Source organism: Pteronotus mesoamericanus, unplaced genomic scaffold, assembly GCF_021234165.1.
Source record: "Pteronotus mesoamericanus isolate MK-2021 breed Mesoamerican mustached bat unplaced genomic scaffold, CSHL_Meso_final contig_238, whole genome shotgun sequence".
NCBI classification, from domain to species: domain Eukaryota; kingdom Metazoa; phylum Chordata; class Mammalia; order Chiroptera; family Mormoopidae; genus Pteronotus; species Pteronotus mesoamericanus.
Genome location: NW_026555099.1, coordinates 255,250 through 282,125, shown reverse-complemented (window position 1 = coordinate 282,125; position 26,876 = coordinate 255,250). Strand labels below are relative to the sequence as shown.

Below are 26,876 nucleotides of genomic sequence, written 5' to 3'. Positions count from 1 at the left end.
TCACATCCAGCACATAAAGGAAACACAGGTTTCTTAGTGGGCTGCTCTCAACCGGGGACCCAGATCTCATTGACCTGTGGGAAGGCCTTGGTTCTCTGAGCTGGGGGAGACTCAGAAAAGAGACAAAAACATACATGTGCACACACAGAGCACAAATAACATGGTCACAAACACATGCAAACAAGTGAATAAATGGGTGCACATACATGCACAGACTCAAAATCTCCCACACAACATCCATAACCTCAGAAATAAAGCCTTTTTCCAGGTTCCTGAGGAGCAACTGAGGCCCTTATCCTCAGGACACTAGGATGTTTGAACCTGGACACTCAAGGACATCCAAGTTCCAGTTACTGGGATGGGCGAGTGTTCTCTTATATGACGGACTCTGCATTATGATTAAGTTAGAGATAACTGAGTAAAAGGCCTCAACATGTGGAGATTTTCCAGAATTCTATAGCTTGGATATAAACAATCATGTCACTTATTCTAAAGTAAATGGAAGAAAATTACAGCCAAAAATACTGTGATTTTTTAAACCAGATATTCGGGTGGGTTTCCACATACACAAGGGAGTGAGGGAGAAAAAAAGTCATGTGTGGAAAGGAGGGTAGTAACCTGAAGGGTGGAGGACATGGGGGATGATCACAACTCCTGTGGGGTGGGGTTTGCTTGTCAGAAGGAGGAGACTTGTGAAAATATTGTGTGCATTTGTGGGGGAGACAGTGAACATAGCACACAGAGGCCTCAGAAAAGCAGGATCTCTCTTTGTTTTATTTGTCTTCAACAACAGGGAAGGTGAAAGCACTCAGAATTGTTCATTATCAAGGAAGAAAAAGGAGGCACAATAACATGGTGAAGAAAATCTCCCCAGGCACAAGGTGGAATCTCATCTGCAAACAGACTCTACTTCTTCCTTTGCTCTCTACACTGGAATGTGGGAAATGAGAGCCACAAAGAAGGAAGTTTCCCTGGATGCAGCTGAGAGCCCTGAGAGGAAATCCCTGCTTCCAAGAGGAGGTCCCTTTCTTCACCTATACCCACACCTGCCCCTGGGGTTGGTCTCTGTTCTCAGGGTTCTGGAACACATCCTGGTGTACTGAGCTCCCCTTGGTGTCCTGCTATCTCCCTCTATCCCAGCCTTCATGCCTCCTGCAGAGAGGTTTGTGTCAGGGCAGGCGCTGACTCCCTCTCTGTGTCACATGCACAGATATACATGCTTGTGTCCTCTTCTCTCAGGTAGCTCATTTCCATTTTAGGCTGTTCCTATTTCCTGCAGTCATTAAGCTTCTGCCCTAGAACTTTTGTGCCTATCCAGTGCCAGCATTGTTAGGAATAACTTACTGTTGACTCAAGCCTTTGTCCTGCTGCCTGTCATGTGCGGTCCATATTGTAGCCGTTGAAGGTGTATCCAGAAGCCTTGCAGGAGACCTTCACTAAGGCCCCAGGCTTCCTTACCTCTACTCCAGACTGCACCAGCTTCACCTGGGTGTGGACACCTGTGGAGAGAAGATGGGGTGCGTAGAAGTTACCCTTGCCTGTTGCTGATGTCCTGCTCAATCAAAGACCTGGTAAATCCCTTTCCTGAAAACACTACCAGCAGGAAGAGAATCGGGCTGTTCCAATTCATGATGCCTGTGCTCTCAGGACTTCTGTAGGAGATGGTGTAGCTGTGGGTAATTCTCTCAGGGTACAAAAAGACCCATATTTAAAGTAATCTACTTCTCCTAATTTACATATGCTTCAAGCAGTGTGGTTCATAGCTGAAGTCTTGACCACCACAATAAAGATGATAGAGAGCACCAGTACACCGCTCAGTCAAAGTCTAATGGACAAATTCCTATTCTGTGCTGCAGGGCATGTGTCCCCTGTCAGGTCCATGAGCTCTGGGCAGACATAATTCTTCCCACTGACAAACTAGTCCACATAGGACACACTCCTCTTTGTCAATCCACCTTTTAATGGCACAATGTACACCTGGACTAGCCTGGCCTTGATTCCTGCACATCATATTCCTGGATCTGTGTCTCTCCAAACGTGGTGCCAAGTAAGTTAATAAACCATTCCTGTGTTCAGCTCCTTACAATTCAGATGTAAAGAAGACACAAGAACGCTCTTAATAACTGTGGTTCTCATGTCTTCTTGAGGTTAGTAAATGCTCTGATGGAACAGGGTATTTAAGGTCACTTCATGTCCAATTCTTATTTTAGGTTTTACATGAAAAAGGAAAACCCAATTAATCACAGGAAATCTCTCCCCAGAGCCCTCTGCTCCTGCTCCTGGGCAGCAGCCCAGAGCTCATGGGTCCCATGTGTCTCCAGCTGCCCAGCCTGCATCCTACACCAAAGTGCTTTGTCTGGACTCACAGGGCAAGGATATCTCCACACCTCTAGTCCAGTGTTAAATTTCATGTCCTGACTTTAGAATGAATGCTCTTTCAGGGACACCATGTGCTTTGACAACTCTAGACAGACAGAGTTGGCCTTAGTAAACTCCAGTGACTTGTGCAGAGCCCCAAAACCAGGGCTCCATGAGCCAACATGAATCCTCTTCCCCGGAGCTCCCAGATGCACTGATACAGCCAACACTTCTGAGTCCAAAAGCTATCAGAAATTTTAGAGGCCTCTGATGTGCTCAGGTCCCTCTGGTAGAAGGGCTCACCTAAGTATCCATGCATGTGGGCCTATTCCCTCTGCACATCTGTTATTAAATAACACACACACACACACACACACACACACACACACACACACACACACACACAGGAGTGATGATCTTTTCAAGGCAATCTCCTGTTCTCCATTCTCCCCTGTTCCAACCATATGGACAGTGCTGTCACATGGATATATGGCCTGAGCATGATTTTCTAGGTGAGTGAGGTCAGCTCCGTGAGGGTTTCCCTTGTTTTTCATCCTTTCTTGATTCTCCATTTTGATGTTTACCTTCTTTACTACCACCTGACATGTGGACCTCAGATGCTTCATCCCACATGGAGACAGACCCACAGCTCAGCCACACACAGATGCTCCTCTTAGTGGCTGCAGAAACCACCATCTCCTCCTGCATCCGTTTGTTCCACCCTCTGGTGAAACCTCCTGCATCGCCTCTGCCTCCGCTCTCATGGACCTTCCAGCACTGATGAAGGTGTCCCAGGCAGGAATGCAAACATCATTGCTCATTATCAGCCTCACTTTCAAAGATGTTCTTCTGTAGGTTTTGTCATTGAAGAGATGCTGTGATATTTCCCAAGTGAACTCCATGCCCTTGAAACTTAACAGCTCAGCAGCCACAGAGGTCTTGCTTAGTTCTAGAAATAGAAGAGAGGGTTGGTTTCAGCTGTCGCTTTCTAAACAATATCACAGGTGGATCTACCAAGGAAAGCATGAAGAAAATTTGCATTTACCCAGGAACTTTGACCTGTGATGGGATTCTCAGGCATGTGTCAGTTATGTGTGCTACAAAGTCACTGCAGACATTACATTTTTTTCCCATATGTAGATGTTGTTTTAATGCATTATCACACTGGGAAACTGCATCATGGAAAGTTCATTTCTAAGGATATCTTCATAGTAATATGATAACTCAAACACATATTAATCATTTCAGTAAATATATGTGATGAATATGTGCACTATGCAATCAGAAAGGACCAGCACTTTGTGACCCCACAGAGGTGAGACTGCTAAGTCTGGGCAGCCCATGGACACAGGTAACACAATGGTTCCTGCAGCACTGGAAGTAGAACTTGAGAAGGTGGTGTTTCTCGGCTGTAAGTTTCCACCTTTAGGCCTAGTCAGGGCTGAGGGTGTGCTGTAGACTTGAGCCTGAATGCATTGTTCTCACAATGTGTTGTACATTCAAGATTTTGTGGCAGACACATCACATGTGAAAAGTTCTTCCTGTGAGAAGGTGAGAGGAGAGGAGTTGTGTTAAAATACAGTGCAGGCAGCCATTCCAGAGAAACCAACTGACACCTCTTCTTGTCCAGTTTCTGAGAGGTTTGGACCTTTGCTCTGCACCCCTAATGCTGCCTTCCAAACCACTGCTTGTACAGCTAACAGAGACTATGTATCCTGAATAGAGGATTAAAACTTCCAGACTATCTTTGGAATTCATTCCTCAGTAAGCAGCTAAAGAATGCCATAGCTTGTCTGCAATGATTGAAGTTTCTCCCCTCTAGGCCTGTACCTGCATCCCTCCCTTTCCTACAAACACCCATTTCCTTCACCCTTAGTCAGAGCAGTACTGGGGCTTCTGCTTGAACCCCTGCTTCACATATAGCCCTTCATTTTAATCTCTGGTAAACATTGGTTGCCACTCATAGTCTTTATATTATTTTTACAGTGTCATTACAATAATCAAAAAGAATCCTGCTGTAAGCCATTGCATGAATGAACCTTGAGAATATCATGCTGAGTGAAAGGATGCAGGTACAGCTGGGCAAACACCAAATGGCCCCATTTATGTCAGATCTGTCAGACACTCCAGGAGGAGAAGGAGAGGACAGTGTGGTGGTTGCCCAAAGTTGTTGGGAGGAGCACAGTGGAGCTGCTTTCCCAGGGAAGAAATATTCTGCTCTGCAGGGAGGTTTGGTTCCAGACGTTGGCTGCCCATCAATGCACCTGAGGTTAACAAGCAGCATGTGCTTTTAATTTGTATAAAGGTTAGGGCTAATTTAGATTACAAAGACATCTCAAAAGGACAAAAAGGGCTTCAACTCCAACGTGGCGACATAAAGAGCTACAAGGTGTTCATTCCTTGTCGGAATGCAGAAATTGTTTTAAAAGTCCTATTATGAATGGAGATGACTCTATTGGAACACCATCGATGAATAGCATTTGCTCCAGAAAAGATTCTAACAGTGGGCACACCTAGACATCTTAAACAAAGGTACACACCCTCCATTCCCTGTCCTACTGTAGCAAATACATTCAAGACAGTGTGTTGAAGAGCACAGAGTCTGCTGCCAGCTCCTGGTCACAGGACCATGTTTTCAGAAGGGAAGTTGCCATTGACCCTCATTCAGACCCAAGCTGTTTGCTGCAGAAGCTGAGCTCCAGGTAGATACTACTAGAAAATAGTACTCCTTTTGCCCATCCCAACCAAACCTTGGGATGTAATTCCTGTCCTGGGGACAACACCACTGGGTCCCTGGTTGTCTGACAGCATCACCCTGATATTCCCAGCAGGGTACACCCACCAGAATAGGTGGGCCATTGTGATAAAAGCTGCCATGCCCCCAGTTCTCTGCACTCAGCTTCTTACTGAGCGGTGAAGCCATTTTTGTCTCCAGAAGCTGCTGAATAGTCTGCCTCAGAGTTCTGTCAGGAAAAGGGCTGGAAATCATCCATCAGATAGTTTTCCATGTGTATTCCATACCCCTTTGTTTTCTCTGAGGCTGGCTGCAACCATGTTGAGTGATTGGTGAGACCCACTTTCAATGATGTCTGTATCTGCTGATTGTTATTTTCACTACTGAGTAGAATTGGATTTATAGATGTTCACTAATTTGCTTACTTTAAAACTAAAAGAACTTCTGTAGAAGTTGTATCTTCTAACATACACAAAGAGGCTTAAAGTTTTCCATATATATTTAGAGAAACATGGAATTTGTTCTTCGTGAGCAAACACTCCTAGAGGCAATTAAATGTCACAAGTTAAGTATAATTTTGTAAAAAAAAAAAAAAATGTGATGTGCTTAGTTAAGAAGGAATAAAATGCTGTAATTGTGATATCTCAGCGGATTGAGTGCTGGATGATGAACCAAAGGGTCACCAGTTTGATTCCCCTGTAGGGCATATGGCTGGATAGCAGGCCTGGTCTCCAGCAGGGGCAGCACGAATGCAACCAAGCATTGAAATTTCTCTTCCTCTCTTTATCCCTCCCTTCCCCTCTATAAAAGTAAATAAATAAATAATATTTTAAAAATTTAAAAATGAAGGAATAACAGGACATAGAGTAACCTGATGAAGGAGAGGTCTCGGTGCTGATAATTCATCAGTAAATGTTCATTGTCACTTTTTCATTTATTTTCTGCAGTGAAAATCTGAGAAATTAGATTCACAGAGAAGGGGGAAGATTTGTCCCTGGATGCATCTTAGAGCTCTGAAAGGAAATGCTTTCTCCTAAGGGGAAGACCCTTCCTTCCCGACCCAGGTCCACACTTGCCCCTTGGGTTGAGCTTTTCTTCTGTGGGACCTGTACGCCCCCTGGTGTCCTGAGCACTTCCAGCAACCTAACCCTCCTTGTCTCCTGCAGGAGGTTTCTGTCTAGGCTCACACTGACTTCCTCTTACTGTGCTTCTTGCACAGTAATACATGGCTGTGTCTTCAGCTCTCAGGCTGTTCAGTGTCAAATAAACTAGGTTCTTGGAGGTGTCCTTGGTGATGCTGAGTCGGGATTTCAGCCTTGGGTTGTGGTACGTGCTTCCACCACTCCATATAGTACCAACCCACTCCAGCCCCTTCCCTGGAACCTGGCGAGTCCACTGAACACCATAGCTCGTTAAAGAGAATCCAGAGACAGTGCAGGTGAGGGAGAGGGTCTCTGAGGGCTTCACGAGTCCTGGGCCCGATTCCTGCAGCTGCACCTGGGACAGTATGCCTGGGAACAAGGAGAAACAGTTTATGTCAGTCATGTTGAGTCAACACCACCCCACAGAGTCATGCCTGGCAATGAGACACTCACCCTGGGGAGCTGTCCCCAGGAACAGGAGGAGACCCAGCAGTCTCATCTTCTTCTAGAACACAGCTCTATCTTCCCCAGAGAAATTAGTACCATGTAAGGGGAGACCTGTGAGTCCAACACAGCCCAGGGGAGGATTTGACCAAGAGTATGAGGGGAAATTTGCATATGAGGAAACATTTCCTGTATAAGTAAAGAGGGACTGAGGTCAGGCACCCTGTTTTTTCTTGGCTTTCTGTCAAGTCTTCCCTCCCCTCAAACTCACTTAACATGTAAGTCAGAGATGAGGAATCCTCTGGTTGATGAGACCCATAGTCTATACAATGCTAGACTAGATGAATGAGTGTTGAAATCTCATGCACCTTTCAAAGAGGTTTGAAAGGGATTACCACTGGTTCAGACAGTTTCTGACCCAGAACTCTAGTATATCCACAATTTTCAAAATTTTATGTTATAATTTTATGCAAATAATGTCTCTATTGGTAAAATAATTAAAAAATGAGGGACAGTCATTCTCAACATTTTGTTTCTTAATTTATGATCATACTTTGATCTGAGAAACTCCCTGCCACACACGAGCAGGCAGCATATATTTGATTCTTGATGTTGGAAGTTGTTTTTTGTTGGGTTTTTTGTTTGTTTGTTTGCTTGCTTTTTGCTTAGACTTCCTTGTGCAAACTGTTCCCTTATGCAAGCCGAGGGCACACTGCAGAGGCTCCAAACTTATCACATCAGTGTTGGTCCCATTTTCACATGGAGGCATGATTGAAAATAAAAGGAGAAAGTATTCCAGTGTACAATTCAGAACATTTAAGGGAAGGGAGATGAGGATGGGATAGGTGGAGAGGCGGAGGTGGAAAAATGAGACAACTGTAATAGAATAAGCATGATTTATAAATTTAAATAAATAAATAAATAAAACATTTAATATGGTGAAGAATTATGGCAGCAGAATACCTGATTCTTTTTCTCAGTCTATTGTTGTCAGAGATGTTGCGTTTCTGAGAGAGAGAAATGAGGAGAATTCCTAGCATTGACTTGCTCACAGGAAAAGGAACTTCAATGCTAGCAAGAAATGCTCACCCCCATCCTTTTTTGGCCCTGTTTCTGGTGATGATCAGTATGTTCAGAGGGTGCAAGTTTCCCACAGGCAACATAAGACATTCTTAATGTATCATATATATTTTATTCTGTTAGACTTATGATTTGGAAATATGCTCACATTTGTCTTTTTATTGGCTTAATGGAACTTTGTTGGGAGAAATTTATTTAATTTTATCAAAGTTAATATATCAATATTTTAGTAGATACTTTATTGGGGGATTTTTATATTAAAAACTCCACTGGAACTGTTCAGATTCCATTGCCTATGCTGATTGGTTTCAACAGCCGCAGGGACTAGAACAGGATATGGTACCAGGAGTGGAGGGCTGCTGGAGAAATATACACAGATCTGGGAGTGACATTGCAACAGGTAAATGAAAAATGGTGGACTAATTTTGTGCCACATGGCACAGGTATGCCTGATTTTCATTAATTGAGTGTTTCTAGAAATATGGCTCTAAATAACCCAGAAGTAAGGACAGGGCAGAATATAGATAGAATATATTTTCTTAGAAAGTATCTAAATAGTTATTGATAGGAATTTGTTAAAAATAGAAATATTTGAAATTCTCCCTGTAGAGATCAAGGGAAATAAGAAATATGTCATAGATAGTGCATTAGAAAAGAAATTTATTGTGCCTGACAATAACATTTTCACAGTGTTTCTGCTACATTTTGTAACAATGTCAAATGTCCAGGGGTTTAGTAGTTAGACACAGTTAAGGTCATGAGTCCTCTGTTACTTCCATGAATCATCAAAGTTGAGTAATCCATTTATGAAATTTTGCAACACTCACAAGGAACAGAGGACAACTCTGAGAGAAGGAGCTATGGTGATGTTTTGTCTGTATGAATGTACATAGTTTCTTTGCACCAAGACCTCTCTCTCAGTCCATGTTCTTCATCCTAAACTTCATCATCATCACCACCATAATCATCATTATCATCAACATGAACATCACTGTCTCCATTTCATCACCATCAACATCATCATGAAGATCATCATTAACATCATCACCATCTTCATCACTATTTGTTTACTTATATTTTTATTTACTCTGGTCATAGTTGTTATCCACATATAGTGATTTTGTCTCAAGTTTTGCACCTTTTTTCTCAGTTTCTGGTTGTTAAGTGAAATAGGTAGTCAGACACTCTTATTTTATGTTTAATAACTGATCGCTGATAGGAATCCCCTGACTCTTCTTCATCTGCCCCACACAATCCTGATATGAAAGCCTGGGTCTGCTATTTAAATGTCATTGGGAGATTGAAACCACACAATCCCCTGTTATTCAATTACCCTCTAACAATACTGCAACAAAATAAAAACCCTGAGACAATCTCATTTCCTGGCTCTGTCAAAGCATGTCTGACTTGCTGAAGAGCTTCCCCTATTCCTCCCAGAGATTTCAACTCTATGCAGAATAATCACTCCAAATTCCCTGGGGTGGGGAATTGTCATCAGTCTGGACACCCACACCAAGACGTCATACATCCTTCTGCCTCTGAGTCATGTAAGGCAGAGTCATGAAAACTACTCTAGGTGTGTGAGCATGATGCCGTCAGTGACTATCACTACATGGGGACCTTTCTCCTCTACTGTTGGATTCAAATTCCTCCAGCATGCACAAGTCCTGCTGCTGGCCAGTTTGGACACAGCTGTGTGGGCCTATGCTGCACTGCTGGGTCCTGTAGAGCCTCAGGGTAGACTGAACTGGCTTGAGTCTGAAGACATTAATGTTTCATTAGATTTGAACACAATATTGCCTGAAAAAGACAGTGTCTTTTCTACACTTGGGGACACATTATTCTGTTACAACAGAATTTTCTAACTCACAAATTTCATAGGTGAGCACAAAATTGGGAATGCAGACATGTTCCCTGTGAGAGATTGTTACAAGCAGAAAAGCTGCACAATAAACCAGCCCAAACTTCCAAGTGCATCTTCTCCAGGGAAGGTCTTTGTTTTCAGGATCCTGTGCACCCCGTGGTGGTCATGGCTCCTCCTGTTCTGAGGTTTGTGCCTGGCTGTAGGCTGACTTGTCCTCACTCTGCCTCTTGCATAATAATGCACAACCATTTCCTCAGCTCACATACTGTTCATGTGCAGTTTTAGCATGCTCTTGGCATTGACACAGAAGGTGGTAAATTTGGCCCTTCACAGAGGGGCACAATATGTATTACTCCCATCCACATTAATGTCTGAGATGCACTCCAGGCCTATATCAGGAGGCCAGAGGACCCAGCACATCCAGGAGCTATTGAAGGTGAATCCAGAGGCTGCTGGATAGTCTCAAGCCCCCCTCCCCAGGCTGACCAATCCTCCCCCGGACTCCATCACCTGCACCTGGAGCTCGACACTTGCCAATACAATCTGTACCTTACACTGGACATTCTGATTAGAAAACAATATCCCCTCCACGGTACCTCTCAAACATATCTACTCACATCCTCAGTGTCTCTCACTCTCCATATGTAACCTCCTGAACCAACATAAAGAGAAAACCAGCTAAGGCCAAAGTCCATGGTCAGTCATCTGTTCTGTCCTGAGCAGGGACAGTGAACATTTTGAAAACCTGCATTGGGTTTCTTTCCCAGAACTTCAGTTCAAGGAAAGGCTGCTTTTCATGAGCAGAGAGGCCCTAGGCGCATGTCCTCCTATACTGTAGGGAGATGTGGGGTCAGGCCATGGTATGAAAAACATGTTCCCATAGGGTGACCTGCCAAGGGCATATGTCTGATGAAATTTACTCCCATGTCATGCACAGTTTGGCTCAGTTGGTTAGAATGTCATAGTATAACTGAATGTTGGGAGTTCAATCTCAGAGTAGATGTATATAATTCCCTGTCTGGGAATGTACAGGAAACAATCTCCCTCTCTCTTATTTCCTATCTCTCTCCTTCACTCCCCCCCCCAACTTTCTTACTCCCTTCCTTTCTCTCTAAAATAGATGGAAAATGCTTCCTCTGGTGTGGATCATTGGAGATAGAAACATAAATTCTACAGAGAAGCACAGTGTTCCAATGTCATGTTTCTTCAGTGGAATTCAGTGGTGAATGCACAGCAAATTCACAGCCTCATTTTTGTTATTATTTTCTCAGCACTGTAATAAAACAAGTTTCAAACACAGTGGAGAGGATTATCAGGGTGACTAGATCTGTTTAGGTGAAGATGTCATTAAAGACTGTCCAGTAAGTTAATAAATTAAGGAATCTTTGTTGTGGAAAGCTTTCATGCTAGTAACACATACAAAAGAACAGAAAATTAAATAATATTGTAAGATATTAAGAACATCATGTTTCTTCACCTCTTGATTACATGTATATAACATCCTCTTCCTTGGGCTGGTAGATTATAGTTTCTTTAAAACTGTTCAGCTACAGTGGTTCAGCCTTATTTTTGCCACCAGCATCTGTGGCTTTCTGGACGTGTGACATAATTCCAATCAGGAATGCAAGAGACAGATTCTCCCCTGGTTCATTAGAAGTAAATTTCAGAAGCTTGGTCTCTTCCCTCTTTCATTCATTTTTATGTCTGCACATAACCTATGGGAATGCTCTTACCTTTTCCACATGAGATGGGTGTCACCTGTGCATAAATTCACATGCTGCATGGATCAAACTCATCGGAGATACTCCCAGATACACAGAACATGAAATTAAGCAAGCATGACAATGGTACTTGCATGTTTCTTTTTCTTCATGTTGTGGTTTTCCTCCTCATATAATAAGTTCAAGTTGTCTCATGTCACTTTCCTTAGAAATAGCTTCACAGAGTCAATTAGTCACTAATAAACTGATCTGTCCAAAAAGTTCACTTGGCTTTTCTATAAGATGGCTAGAGTAGAGCTCACTTGCCTTTAGTTTCATTCAAAGCAATTTCAGTAGGTTGTATTATGACACCTCTCATATCAGCATGCATTTAAATAAACATCACAATTGGTGAATGTTTGAATAGCCATTTTTGTATTTAAAATGAAGAAATATGCACCATTTTTGGCATGTTATGCTTTATGTGTTAACATAAAAACACTACTAAAATACCAAAAAAAAAAAAAAACAGATTTGTTCAGTGTATGGAGAAGGTGGCTGATCAAACATGTCAAAAGGGGTTTGTGAAGTTTTGAGGTGGAGATTTCTCCATGCATGATGCTCCATAGTCATGCAGAATAGTTGAAGTTGATAGCAATCAAATCAAAACTCTAAGTGAGAACAATCAACATTTTACCCTGAAGCAGTTAACCAACATAGAAAAGGTGTCTTTCATTATATAGGAAAAATAAACGGGGTTTTTGCCCAACCCACTAATTTGAAAATTATCTCATCTTCTTTACCCAGCAATAAAATACAATAAAATAAAATCTAACCATTGGGACTGAGTAGATGGACCAGAGAATATTATGTTGTCGAAAATAGGTCAGGCAAAGTAACACAAATACCATGTAATCTCACTTATATAGAGAATCTAAAAAGCAAAAAAGAGGAAACCAGAATAATTAGGTACAGACTCATAGGCTCAGAGAACAGACTGGTAGTTTCCAGGTAGGAGGGTAGCTGGGAGCCTGTGTGAAAAAGGTAAAGAGATTAAGGAGCACAAATGCCAGTTACAGTTTAAACACAGGGATTCAATGTACAGCATAGTAAATGAAATCAATGATATTGTAATAACTACATGTAGTGCCATGTGGGTACTGGAAATATTGAGAAACCCCATCACATATTGTATAAATGTTTGACCACTCTGTTGTGGGTTAGAAGCTACTATAAAATGATATAGAATGCAAACTGAATTTTTTTTTTAAAAAGAGAATAAACCCAAATGCCAAGACATACTTTTATATTCTTACTTGCTGAAGTGTTTTGCCTGCTCCTTCCAGGGACTCTGTGCCTGATAAATGTCCCGTATTTCCTTGGGTTGTATGTCTGTCATCACCCTGAACATCCAGAGAAAGCTGTCCTAGGATCCTCATCCTCTGTGGCATGTCACCTATGTTTGGTGCTGTGAGCCTGATGCCAAGTCAATGACTGTCACAAAGTGGATTTTTCAGCTCTGCTGTTGTGTCCATATGTCTCTGGTGCCCACTGTCCAGCACGCATGTGTCCACCTGCTGCCTGGCATGGACACTGAGCTGTGTGGAGCTGGACTGCACTGTTTGGTTACTCAGAACCTCGGGTTAGATTCAGCTGATATAGTTTGAAAGTATAAAGATTATTAGAATTAGGCACAAGAGTGATTTAAATAAACTATAATTTATTTATCAAGTGAGATATATTTTTATATTACAACAGACTTTTCTAACACAGATATGCTGAATAAGGAACACATTGATGTTAACCAAAGGGAATTGTTACAGAAAGAAAATAGCAGAAAGGAAGCCAGCACAAACCTCCAACTGCACCAGCAATTTATCAAAGTTAGAGACTTTTGTGTAGCACTTTTTATGCTGAAGATGTAATTAAATTCATTTTCAGCATAATATAGTTTAGTGTTTCAAGAAATATTATATGCAATTATAGAAATGCAAACTGGAAGTTCAAGATTAAACACCAGGATGTAACTTACAGCACAGTCAATGAAGTCCATAATATTTTAGTAAATATATGTGGTGCCAGGTGGGTACTGGAAATATTGAGCCATTACATCACAAATGGCATAACTGCCAGACCACTCTGTTATATGCTATGATCTCATTTAAACTACTACATAGAATGTCGACTGGAAGTGAAAAAAGAAAAAAGAAATTATTCGTCAGTGGTTCATAGTTCAGGAAAATCTTGGGTACTATGAACTAGGGCACCTTATAATAATCAGATTTGTTGAAGGACCTTTCCTGTTCTTCCCAGAGATTTCAACTCTGTGCATTGCAAACATTCCATGACACATTTGACTGTGTGTCTCTAATCAACATGGAAATCCTCACCAAGCTCTGTGGGTCCCTCTGGCTGTGAATGGTGTCACCTACACGTGTTGCTGTGCACATGAGGACAAAACCATGGCCACCGTAACTGAGGATATTTATCCTCAGGAATTGGGTTCATACACCTCTGGTGCCCACTGTCCAGCACAGGTGTGTCCTGTTGCTCGCCAGTATGGACACTGGTCTTTGTGGGGCTGGGCTGAGTGTTTGGCACTGGAGAGCATTTGATTATATTCAGTTGATGTGGGTCAGAGATTTAATGATCCGTTGGGATTGGGCACAAGAGTATCTGAAAGAGACTTTTCCATTTGTCCACATGAGAATATTTTCATTCTTTACAGCAGACTTGTGTGACTCAGAGACTTCATAGGTGAGCTCAGAATCAAAAATCCAGAGAGGTTCCCTGAGGGAAATTTACAGAAGGGGAAATACGACAAAGAACCAGTTCAAACCTCCCACTGCACCTGCTCCTTTGTTTTTCCTTGTGTTCAGGGACCCTGAGTGACCCCAAGTGGTCACAGCATTGGCCATGTCCAAGAGGCCACATCTGGTAACAATGAGCATCTGTGCTTTTTCCTCACAAGTGATCCCAACACCTCACTGACCCTAATCCAGAGCAGAGTCGGGCATGCTCAGTGAAGTTGCAGGACACATTTTTTGTAATGAGAGCATGAACCTATATTGGTATCTAGTGTTATCCACACTCCAGGCCTTTATACACCTGTGGAATCAGAGGTCTAAGTACAGGGGAGAAGTTTGTGCATCACCCGTGACATGGTCCTAAATCAGGTAAGGAGAGTCAGGTCCAACATGATGTGTCACAGACACCTACTGATAAAGTCTGTGCTGGGCCCAGGTCCCCACAGTCCTTGTTCTGACCCTCTGTTATTAGGGGAACTTCTTTATGTCCAATGGCTCTAGGGTCTAAACTCGCTGGGGTCCCAAAGTCTGCATTCCCATAATGTAGCCACAGAGTCCAGAACATCCCCATCTGTCTCCAGGAGAGAAATAGACTTGGAAAACCGTTCAAAAAACCCAGTTCTCTGTGTCTTGCTGGCACCTTCACATCCCCTATCCAAGATGAACGGGATCAAAATAAAATCAGGCTCACTTGGTGCTCTGATGTTCCTGGCCATCCTGGGCTTCAAAGCATTAAACGATTCCTTTACTGCTGTGTTGTCTAACTGGGACTAAGGGGTCAGTTTTTAGAATTTCTTGTTGTTTAGAAAACTAGGAGATGCTGTAAAGAAACATTACCCCTTATTCTTTTATAAAAGCCACTCCATTATTAAGGGTATAAAAACACCCAGAAACACACATACACTTACATGAACAGCAATGCACACACACACTCACTAACACAAACTTGCACATGCAGGTAAAGCACACAGTAACACCCACACACACACAATTGTGCACATTGGCAGACACACTAACAAAAAGATAGCAGTGAAGGTCAATGGGAAGGAGTTTTCTTGAAAGGGGAGAAATTACAGGCTAATTCAAGAGCCGTTTTCCCAGCCTTAGTGTGCACCTGTTCAAGAGATAGGCCTCGGGTTTCCACATGTCCCAAACAGCCTCTGCAGCGCAGCTCCACTCCACCCTCAAAGAGACTTTTCTGTAAGGCTTGCTACTGCTTCACCCTCTATGTATAGCACAGTAACCCACGGCTGTGTCCTCGGTGGTCACAGAGCTCAGCTTCAATGAGAGCTGGAACTAGGACATGTCCCTGGCCTCAAGATTCTGTTGTGTAAGTAAATTTGAGGTGTTCACTGCTTGTGGATTGCATACAACACATACCTGCAGCCCAATAATCCTTAGTCTGACTCATGAGGCTCAAAAGAGACAGGACACCTGGGGACAAAGAGGATATTTTGAGTAAGGGCAGCCTCACTTTTCAGCTTCTTTTCACACATTCTTTGAGATGCTCAGAAGTCAACTTATCTCAAAGAGAATTCCTCAAATATGTTTTGTCTGGGACACGCTCTTGTCCTCAGGCTAACACTGAGTAAGCAGAGAACATGCAAAGGATTCCTAGCGGGCTGTGCTGTCTCTTGGGCCCAGATATCATTGACCTGTGGGAGGGTCTTGGTTCTGTGATCTGTGGGCTACTCAGAAAAAAGATAAAAACATACATGTGCACATCCAGATCAAAAAGAACACAGTCATGAATATGTTCAAGTTAATAAATGGGTGCACACACATGCACAGACTCAAAATCTCATAACCTCAGAAAGGAAGATTTTTCCAGGTTCCTGAGGTTCAACTGAGGCACTTATCTTCAGGACACTACAATGTTTGAACCTGGACACTCAGGAACATCCAGGTTCCAGTTGCTGGGGCAGTGGAATGTTCTCTTATGACTGAACTCTGCATTATGATTGTTAGAAATGACTGAAATAAAGTCTTTGACATGAGATTGTCCTGAATTCTATAACAGGGACATAAACGATCATGTAAACTTTTCTGAATGGAACTAAAGAAAATCACAGGAAAAAATACTGTTTGTGGAAACCAGATATTTGGGTGGGTTTCCACACACACCAAGGAAAAGAGAAATCAAAAGGTCATGTGTGGCAGGAAGGACAGTAACTTGAAGGGTGGAGGACCTGGGCAATGATCCCAAAGCCTGTGGGGTGAAGTTTGCTTGTCAGAAGGAAGGAGAGGTGTGAGAATATTGTATGCATTTAGGAGGGAAAGAGAATTATCATAACACATAGGGACCAGAAAGAAGCAGGGCCCCTTTTTGTGGCATTTGTCTTCAACCACAGGGAAGATGAGAACACTCAGAGTGGTTCAATGTCAAGGAAGGAAAAAGAGACACACCAGCTCAGTGAAGGGAAGGTCCCTAGGCACAAGGTGGAATCTCATCTGCAAACAAACTCTACAACTTCTTCCTTTGCTGTCTGCACTGGAAAGTGGGAAATGAGAGCCACAAAGAGGGCAGAAGTGTCTCTGGATGCAGCTGTGAGCTCTGAGAGTAAATCCCAGTTCCCAAAACGAAGTCCCTTTCTTCTCCACCCATGCCCCCACATGCCCTTGGGGTTAGTCTCACTTTGCAGGGTTCTGGAATACCTCCTGGTGCCATGAGCTCCCCTTGGTGTCCTGATACCCCCCTGAGGTCCAACCTTCATGACTCCTTCAGGGAGGTTTGTGTCTGGGCTCCCACTGATTTCTTCTCTCTCTGTGTGTTGCATGTGCAGATATACATGCTTGTGTCCTCTTCTCTCAGGTAGCTCAGCTCCTTTGTAGGCTGTGCCCATTGACTTGTCTGCAGTCATGATGCTTCTGCCCTAGAACTTCCGTACCTATCCAGTGTCAGCATTGCTAGGGTTAACATATCCTATCCACTCAACCTCTTGTGCAGGTGCCTGTCATGCCCAGCCCATATTTTAGCTGGTGAAGATTTATCCAGGAGCCTTGCAGGAGACCTTCATTGAGGCCCCAGACTTCCTCACCTCTGCCCCAGACTGCACCAGAGTACCTGGGCATGGACACCAGTGGAGAGGATACAGGGGTGGGTAGAAATTCTCCATATCTGTCACTGGTGTCTTCCTCAACCAAGGCAATGGGAAGACGCTTACCTGAAAACTCTGACTCCAGAAACATGGTAGCACAGCTCCATTTCATGGTGTCTGTGCTCTCAGGACTTCTGTAGGAGATGGTGTGCCTATGGGTGATACACTCAGGGTACAAACAAACCCACACTTAACCTAGTCTGCTGCTCTTCATTTACATATGCATGTGGTAGAGTGGTTCAAAGCTGGTCTTGATGCCTCCTAAGATAGAGGACACCAGTACCATGCTCAGTGGGACTCTAATGGACAAATCCCTAATCCATGTTGCAAGACATGTGTCCCCTGACAGGTCTCTGAGTTCTAGGCAGACATAATTCCTCCCACTGACAAAAAAAAAAAAAAAAAGCCCCTATAAAACATGTTTCCTTTTTCAAATCCACATTTCAGGAACACAAAGTCCACCTGGACCTGTCTGGCCTCGATTCCTACATGTCATATTCCTGGATCAATGTACCCCCAAAATGCTGCACCTAGTGAGTAATAAAACCATCCCTGTGTTCAGCTCCTTATTATTCATATACAGAAAAACCACAGAAATACCCTTATTAACTGTGGTTCTCATATCCCCTTGAGTTTGGTAAACGCTCAGATGGAATAGGGTATTTAAAGTCATCTCATGTCCAATTCTTATTTTAGATATTTTCATGAAAAAAGGAAGACCCAGGCCATCACAGTAAACCCCACCACAGAGCCCTGTCCACCTGCTCCTGGGGTAGCAGCAGGGAGATCATGCATCCCATGTATCCTCTGCAGCCCAGCCTGCTGCCTTCAGAGGGTTTTGTCTGGACTCACAGGGTATGGGTATCTCCACAGCTCTAGTCCAGTGTTAAATGCCACATCCTGAATTTAAAATGAATGCTCTTTCAGGGACATAATGTGCTTTGACAACTCTAGACACAAAGGACTGCCCTTGCTAAACCACAGTGACTCTACACAGAGCCACAAAACCAGAAATCTATGAGCCAGCAGGGACCCCCTTCCCTGGAGCTGCCAGATGCAATAATACAGCCAACACCTCTGAGTCCAGAAGCTCTCAATAGTTTTAGAGGCCTAAGATGTGCTCATGTACCTCTGGTGGAAGGTCTTACCTGAGTATCATTCATGTGGCCCTCATCTCTCTGCAATTTGTTCAATAAATCACACACTCAAACACACACACTTGCGCACACACACACACACACACACACACACACACACACAAAGTAATGATTTTTTCAAGGTAATGATCTCCAGGTCTCCTCTCTTCCCTGTTCCTACCATATAGGCAGTGCTGTCACATGGATACAAGGCCTGAGTGTGACTTTGTAGGTGAGTGAGGCCAGCACTGTGAGGGGTATACTAGCTTTTCATCTTTTCTTAATTCTCTCTTTTGATGCTTTTCTTCCCTTCTACCACCTGACATGTGGACCTCAGACACTGCATCGCACATGGAGACAGACCCACAGCCCAGTTACCCACAGCTGCTTCTGTAAGTGGCTGCAGGAACCACCATCTCCTGCTGCACCTGCATCTCTGGTTCCACCCTCAGGGACTTTCCAGTATGGATCAAGGTTTCCCAGGAGAAAATGCAAACGCCACTGCTCATTATCAAGCCCACCTTCAAAGGTCGTCTTCTCTCAGTTTTCTCATGAAGGAATTGTGGTGATTTTTTCCCATGTGGACTTCATGTCCTCGAAACTCAGCAGCTCTGCAACCACTGAGGTCTTGTTTAGCTCCAGAAACAGACGAGAGGATCTCATTCAGTTGTCATTGTCTGGAGAAAGTCACGGATGGATCTAACTTAGAGGAGCACTGAGGAAGTTTACATTTATCCAGGACATTAGACCTGTACTGGGATTCTCAGGCACATGTCAGATATGTGTGCCACCAAGTCACAACAGGCACTGCATATTTCTCCTCTACATACATATTGTCATCATGTATTATCACACTTGGAAACTGCATCAAGTAAAGGTCATTTTAAAGGAACTTTTCATTGTAATGTGATAAATCAAATAAATGTTTATATTTCAGTAAATGAAATGTCACGAATATGTGCACTATGCCATCAAAAATGATGAAATCTTTGTAAGTGCACAAAGGTGAGATCTCTGAGTCAGCACAGCCCATGGACACAGGTAGCAAGATGTTTCTTGCAGCATTGGAGGTAGAAATTGAAAAGTTGGTGTTCCCTGGCTGTAGGTTTCCACCTTTAGGCAGACTCAAGGCTAAGGGTCTGTTGTAGACTTTAGCCTGTATGACTCACATTGTATTGTACATTTAAGGATTTGTAGTAGAAACATCACATGTGAAGAGTTCTTAATGTGAGAAGGTGAAAGGAGGGGAGTAGTGTTAAAACACAGTGCAGGCAGCCATTCCAGAGAAACCACCTGACCCCTCTTCTTGCCCAACTTCTGAAAGGCTTGGACTCAGCACAGTCACCTTTGCACTACACCCTAACACTGTATTTCAAACAAATGTTTGCACAGTGGACAGAGAATATGTATCCTGAGTACAGGATTAAAAATTGCAGACAATCTTCAGAATTCATACATCCATGAGCACCTAAAAAATAACTGAGCTTGGGTCCAGTGATAAAAGTTCCTCCCTTCTAGTCCTGTTCCAGCATTGCTCCCTTTCTGATAATTGCCCCTCACTTTCACCCCTAGTCAGAGCAGTATTCGGCCTTCTGCCTGTATTAGGACTTGTGCTTCCCATGTAGCTTTTTGTTTTGATCTCAGATAAACATTGGTTGCCAGTCATTTTTTTTAATATTTACAGTATCATTACAATAATTAAAAAGAATCTAACTGTAAGCCAAAACATGAGTATACCTTGAGGATATCATGCTGAGTGAAATGATGCAGGCACAGATAAGCAAACACCACCTGGCCCTTCTTAAGTCAGGTCTCCTTGACAGTCTTAGTGGAGGAGAAGACAGTGTGGTGGTTGCCCAAAGCTGATTGGAGTGGCATGGTGGAGCTGCCTTCCCAGGGAAGAAACATCCTACTATGAAGGGCAGTGATGTTCAGAGGTCAGCTGCCCATCAATACACTTGGGATTAACAAGCATGCATTTTTCATTTCTTTGAGGGGTAGGCTTTACTTAGAAATCTCACCACAACACAATAGGACAAACAGGACTTCAACTCCAGCATGAGGTCAGAAGGAGCTGCAAGGTCTTCATTCCTAGTCAGAATGCAGAAATTGTTTTCAAAGTCCCACCATGACAGGAGTGATCCTATTAGAATAGCATCAATGAATAGCATTTGGTCCAGAAAAGATGCTAACAATGGGAACAGTTAGACATCTTAAACAAAGACACACACTCTCCTTTCCTTGTCTTATTTTAGCAAATACATTCAAGACAGTGCGTTCAAGAACACAGACTCTGTGCCTCCAGCTCCCGGTCACAGGGCCATCTCTCCAGAGGAAAAGGTATTATTGTACCTCATTCAGCCCCAAGCTGCAGGCTGCAGAAGTTGAGCACCAGACATTGTCACAAAAAGACAATAGCCTCTGTGTCCATCTCAATCAACCCCCTTGGTGTCATCCTGTCAGGGGTACAGCACTGCTGGGTTTCTGGGTCTCTGTCAGCCTCACCCTGATATGCCTGGCTGGATATACCAACCTGGATAGGCGGGCTACGGTGTTGTCAGGTGCCATGCACCTGGCTATGTGCACTTGGCTCTTTATCGAGAGAGTAGTGAAGCCATCTTTGTCCTCAGTGGCTGATGAATAACTTGACTCAGAGTTTTACCAGGAAAAGGGCTAGAAATCATCCATCAGGTAGACTTCTAGATCTATTCCCATGGAGATGATGTCACTTCCAGCAGCATGTGGAGGTTCTGGAGGCCTGGGTGTGGTTAAAGGTGATCACAGAAGATGAGAGATCAGTGGTATGTCAGCTGCCCTGGATGCCTGTGTCTTGGGTAGAGACCCTAAAAGGAGGCACCTGGAGGAGACTGCTGTTGTCAGAACAACAACAGACCTCGTAGTTGACACTGTGCATTCCCTGGAGCCCAGAGGAGTTTGCTTCTTGGTGTGGGGCCCTACATCTCTCAGGGCCCTGCTGAGAATGAGGGAATCCTCAGTCTTCACAAAGTGTAGCTTCCCACCTGGGAACAGAGAGAAAGGAAGAGGCAGCCCAGACAGCCACTGTCCTCAGGGTGGCTGTGTAAACACCAGGACATAACCCTTTGTTGTCTCTGAGGCTGGCTCTGTCCATGTTGAGTGATTGCTGAGACCCACCTGCACTGACGTCTCTACCTTTTGGCTCTTATTTTCATTTCTGAGTAAAATTGGATTCAAAAATATCCCCTTGTTTGGCTTATTTTAAAACTAGAAGAACTTCTGTGTGGTTTGTATAATCTAACACAAATAAAGAGGTTTAAATATTTGCATATATGTGTGTATGAGCATAGAATTTTTTTCTTCTAGAACAAACACTCCTACAGTAAATTGATGATCACATAGTAAGTATAATTCAATGAAAATCTAATGCACTTAGTGAAAAATAAATAACAGAACATAGAGTGACTTCATGAAGGAAAGATCTCACTGCTGGAATGCCGTCAGAAAAAAAAATATGTTTTCATCATTTATTTTCTGCAGTGAGAATCTGAGAAATTAGATTTGCATAGAAAAGGGAAGAATCATCTCTTAATGCATCTGAGAGTTTCTAAAGGATACACTTCCTCCCAAGGAGAAACTCCTTCCTTCCTCACCCAGGTACCAATCTTCCCCTGGTGTTGAGTCTTCTCTGTGGGCCCTGACCACCCCCTGGTGTCCTGAGCATATCCTGCAATCCAGCCATCCTGTCCTCTGCAGGAGATTTGTGTCTAGGCTCACACAGACTTCCCCTTGCTGGGTCTTTCATGCGATAATACATGGCAGTGTCACTTGCTCTCAGGCTGTTCAGTGTAAAATAGACTTGGCTCTTGGAGGTGTCCCTGGGGATGCTGAGTCGCAATTTTAGTGCTGGATTGTAGTCTGTGCTTCCATCCCTCCATGTAGTACAGACTCACTCCAGCCCCTTCCCTGGAGCCTGGGGGGCCCAGTGCACACCATAACTTGTTAAAGAGGATCCAGAGACAGTGCAGGTGAGGGAGAGGGTCTGTGAGGGCTTCACCAGTCCTGGACCCAATTCCTGCAGCTGCACCTGGGACAGGACACCTGGGGACAAGTACAATCAGTTTGCATGAATCATGTGCTGTCACAACCACCCCATAGACCCATGCCTGACATTGTAGACACTCACCCCAGGTTGGGGGGCTGTTACCAGGCACAGGAGGAGATCCAGCAGTCTCATCTTCTAAAGCATAGCTCTGCCTTCCCCAGAGAATTCAGTACCTTGTGAGTAGAGAGCTGTGAGCCCCCACTCCCCAGGGAAGTATTTACCCTGTAGTAAGAGGAGAAATTTGCATGTGGGACAGCCTTTCCTCTATAAGTAAAGAGGGACTGAGGTCAAGCAAGCTCATTTTCCTGGCACCTCTTTTGGGTCCTCTCTCCTGAACTCTCCCTAGATATCTCTCAACCTGTAAGTCAGACACATGGTTTCCTCTGGTTCATGAGACACATTGTCAATGCAATGGTGGACTAGATGAATAGGTGACTCTTGAAATCACATGCCTCTTCCAAACATACTTAAAAGGAATTACCACTGGTTTAGAGAGTTTCTGATCACAATAATCTAATATATCCATAATTTCCAAGTGTTATTATAATTTCATGCAAAGAGCATCTATATTGTTAAAATAATTAAAAATTAATGACAATCAGTGGGAGCTAAGATGACAGAGGAGTGAATGGTAGTCATGCTGATCTTCTCCCAAGGCCAAACTGGAATTGCAAATAAATAGTGGAAAAATCACCTGGAAAACAATGGAACAACAGAGGGAAAGGAGTCTTGGAGCCACGGACAGACAGTGGATTCAACTCTCACACATACCAATGGGTGAGAAGCGCAGTGGAGGCTTGAGAGGGTGGGCTGGGTGCCCACAGGCACCAGCACCAGAGGGACATTGAAATGGCCAGTTGGATCCCCCTGAGAAGAACAGGGTCTGAATCATAAGCAGGGACCCCTAGACTACAGCAGCTGAAACCAGGAAAATGAACAGACAAAACGCAACCCCAAAAAGCTTAGGGGTGCTCTCTGCCAGAGACAGGTGGCTGGGGATGCAAAGAGATATGTAAAGGGCCAACCCAAAAATTTGCAGTGGCAGCCACTCTCCTTGATCTCTGGGTAGAAGTGGCAGCAGAGTGGGCTGGTGCCTGGGAAGAGGTTGATGAGGAAAACTTTGTGAAGAGAACTGAGACGGTGGCTGGTGGAGCCCGGTTGATAATGCACCACCTACTCTGCAGCTACCATCTCTCTTAGGCATAAGGGAATCAATTAGTCTGCCTTTTGTGCGCTCTGCACACAGCTTGTGCACGTGTGAGCTGGGGGGGTGTAAGTGCAGACAAGCTGGAAGAAATAACAGATTCCTGGCCAAAGGGTTCACACAGCTGCATAGAGAGCCTTGAGAAGAGATTAGAGATGGAGGCATTGGGGAAAGAATGGGAGGAGGAACTGGGGAGTCCCGACTCCCTCCCCATTCCATAGTCTCCATTTTGTGCTGGAGGAAGCGCCCCCAAAGAGGCAGAAGCAGGGCACAGACTAGCCAGATGGCCCGCAATTACAACATGGCCCACAGAAATAGTGGATCCCTGGCCGAAGAGGTCACAGAACTGCCCAGGGACCCCTGAGGAGAGACTGGACACAGAGGTGTTGGGGAAAGAACGGGAAGAGGAACCGGGAATCCCAACTCCTTCTCCTTTCCGTAGTCTCCATTGTGCGGGAACAGGCCACACCCCCAAGGATTCAAAAGCTGAAAAGCACACAATAGACAGCCCAAAACCACCCAGTGCAGACACGCACACTCATGCCAAGTGGCCAGCGAGGGTTGGCGAGCGTGTGTGTGGAGCCGCGTGGGTTGGCGAGGGCTTACACAGGTTGGTCCAGACGGGGCCTGCGAGGGAGTGTGCAGATCAGTGAGGGTAGGCAAAAACCAACCCTTGCAGGCCTGCCAGTGCAGAGCAGTCCTCAGAAATACTGGATCCCAGGTGGAAGGGGTCACAGAGCTGTCCAGAGTCCCTGTAGAAGAGACTGGAGACAGGATTAACTGGAGAGTCCTGGAGCAGACTTTCTTCCATTTCTGTAGTCCCCATTTGGCTAGGGCAAGCAAGGCACCCAAGGAGCCAAAAGCGGGGAAAGCACACAATAGAATACCCTAAACTGACCAGTGCTGGGGAACCCACCAGCCAGGAGGGCCAGATGAGTCCGCGAGGGCGCGAATAAGCCCCCTGGGCTGGGGCAAGTATGCTTGAGCCCAGGTGGGCGCGGGATCCTGTCGGCCAACGAGCATGCTCAAGGACCTGGCGGGAGAGTGCAAAATGATCCACAGAAATAGTGGCTCCCTGGCTGAAGGGGTCACAGAGCTACACAGAGCAGGAGTCAGACACAGACAATAGACTCCTGGAAAGCTCAAACAAATGACCTAAGGTCATATAGGATGAACAAATGACATCATCAGAGGCAGGCCCAGAAAGAAAACTAAAGAATAAATAGACTTTCTCTCCATATTACTGATAAATGACAACCCTGGGACAGGTTCTACAAGATTCAGAGCCCCACTCCCTCCTCAGCTGGATCCAGAGAGTAACCCTCAGATTCCGGAACCCGTGCTCCACCACGGCGCTCCCTAGAATGTGTCGCTTCCCGTGACAGTTCTCATTTGCATTTCCCTGGTGGTTAATGATGTTGAACATCTTTTCACATGCTTACTGGACATCTATCTGTCCACCAGCAGTTCTTTCAGTTGGCTCCTGTATTGCCCAGATATATTGAATGTTTGTCCTGGTATACTGTAAGCTATAAGAAGAAAAAATCCGAGGAGGGGGATCCTGCCCCACTGGGAGTGCGCTCAAAAGCCCGCGTGAGAGTGCAGAGAGATCAAAAAAAATAGCCCAGCCATGACCGAAGGGGTCACAGAGCTGCCCCAAGCAGGAGTCAGACACAGGCATTAGACTCCTGGAAGGCTCAAAAAAACAACCCAAGGCCCTATAGGGTCAACAACTGACATCATCAGAGGCAGGCCCAGAAAGAAAAGTAAAAGAAAAAAATAATTAACAGACTCTCACAAAAATGGGACCAAAAAGAAGCTCCCCTCAAATAAGTGGGAAAGGGGACTTCCCACAGAGAGAGCTAAATGATATAGAGGCAAGGGAACTATCAGATACTGAATTCAAAACAATGGTTCTAAGGAAGCTCAATGAGCTCAGCCAGCTCAAAGAGAACTATGAGAAACTGCAGGGAAACTCTCAGGATCTTACAGCAAACGATATCAGCCTGGAAAAGTACATAGAAACTATCAACAAGACACAAGAGGATATGAAGAATACCATTTCTGAATTGAAGAACACAGTAGAAGGAATCCAAAGCAGGCTGGATGAAGCCGAGGATCAAATCAGTGAGATGGAGGATAAGGTAGAAAGAAGCTCCCAGAAAGAACAAGAAATGGAAAAAAGATTCAAAAGGAATGAAAAGACATTTAGGGAGATGAAGGACAACTTGAAAGGCAATAATATCCATATAATAGGGATACCAGAGGGAGAAGAAGAGGAGCAAAGGATGGAGAACCTCCTCGAAAAAGTAATGATGGAAAATTTCCCTAATTTGAGGAGAGAAAGGCTCTCATGGATCCAGGAAGCACAGAGGGTCCCACTCAAGAGGGACCCAAGGATGTCCACTCCAAGACACATCATCATTAAAATAGCAAATCTCAAAGACGAAGAGAGAATCCTCAAGGCAGCAAGGGAGAAAGAGAAAGCAACTAAAAGGGGACCCCGATACACCTAGGAGCTGACTTCTCAACAGAAACACTCCAAGCCAGAAGGGAATGGCAACAAATATTCCAAGCCATGAAAAGCAAGGACCTACAGCCAAGGCTGCTCTACCCAGCTAGGCTCTCCATTAAAATAGAAGGGGAAATATAGAGTTTCCCAGACAAGAGAACACTAAAAGAATACATCTACACCAAACCAGCACTCCATGATATGCTAAGGGGACTGGTTTAAGAAGATGGAGGAAAAGAATGAGACAGAGAGGAACACAGGTACAAAGAGAAAAAATGAGTAAGTTTTTATCAGTAATACCTCTCAATGTGAATAGACTAAATGCCCCAATCAAAAGACACAGGGTAGCTGAATGGATAAGAAAACATGACCCACACATATGCTGCCTCTAAGACACCCACCTCAGAGCAAGAGACCTACACAGATTGAAAGTAAAGGGATGGAAAAAAATATTCCAAGAAAATGGGCATGAGAAAAAGGCCAGGGTTGCCATACTTGTATCAGACAAAGTAGATTTCAAAACAAAGGCCATAAAGAGAGACCCAGAGGGACACTTTATAATACTTAAAGGAAGAATCTATCAAGAAGACATCTACATTGTAAACTTATATGCTCCCAATAGGAGGCCCCAAGTTTATAAGGAAAATGTTGGATGACTTCAAAAAAGATATAGACAGCAACACACTGATAGTAGGGGATTTCAACACCCCACTGTC

The 26,876-nt window shown here is 44.1% G+C and overlaps 1 gene segment (V, D, J or C); it reads right to left on the bottom strand.

Moving 5' to 3' along the window:
- Positions 1-1,374: 1,374 nt before the first annotated feature.
- Positions 1,375-6,733, bottom strand: LOC129069703 (Ig heavy chain V region MC101-like). The segment is given in 3 exon segments: positions 1,375-1,499; positions 6,241-6,603; positions 6,688-6,733. Coding segments are annotated over 3 exon segments (534 nt in total).
- Between the last annotated feature and the right edge of the window lie 20,143 nt (positions 6,734-26,876).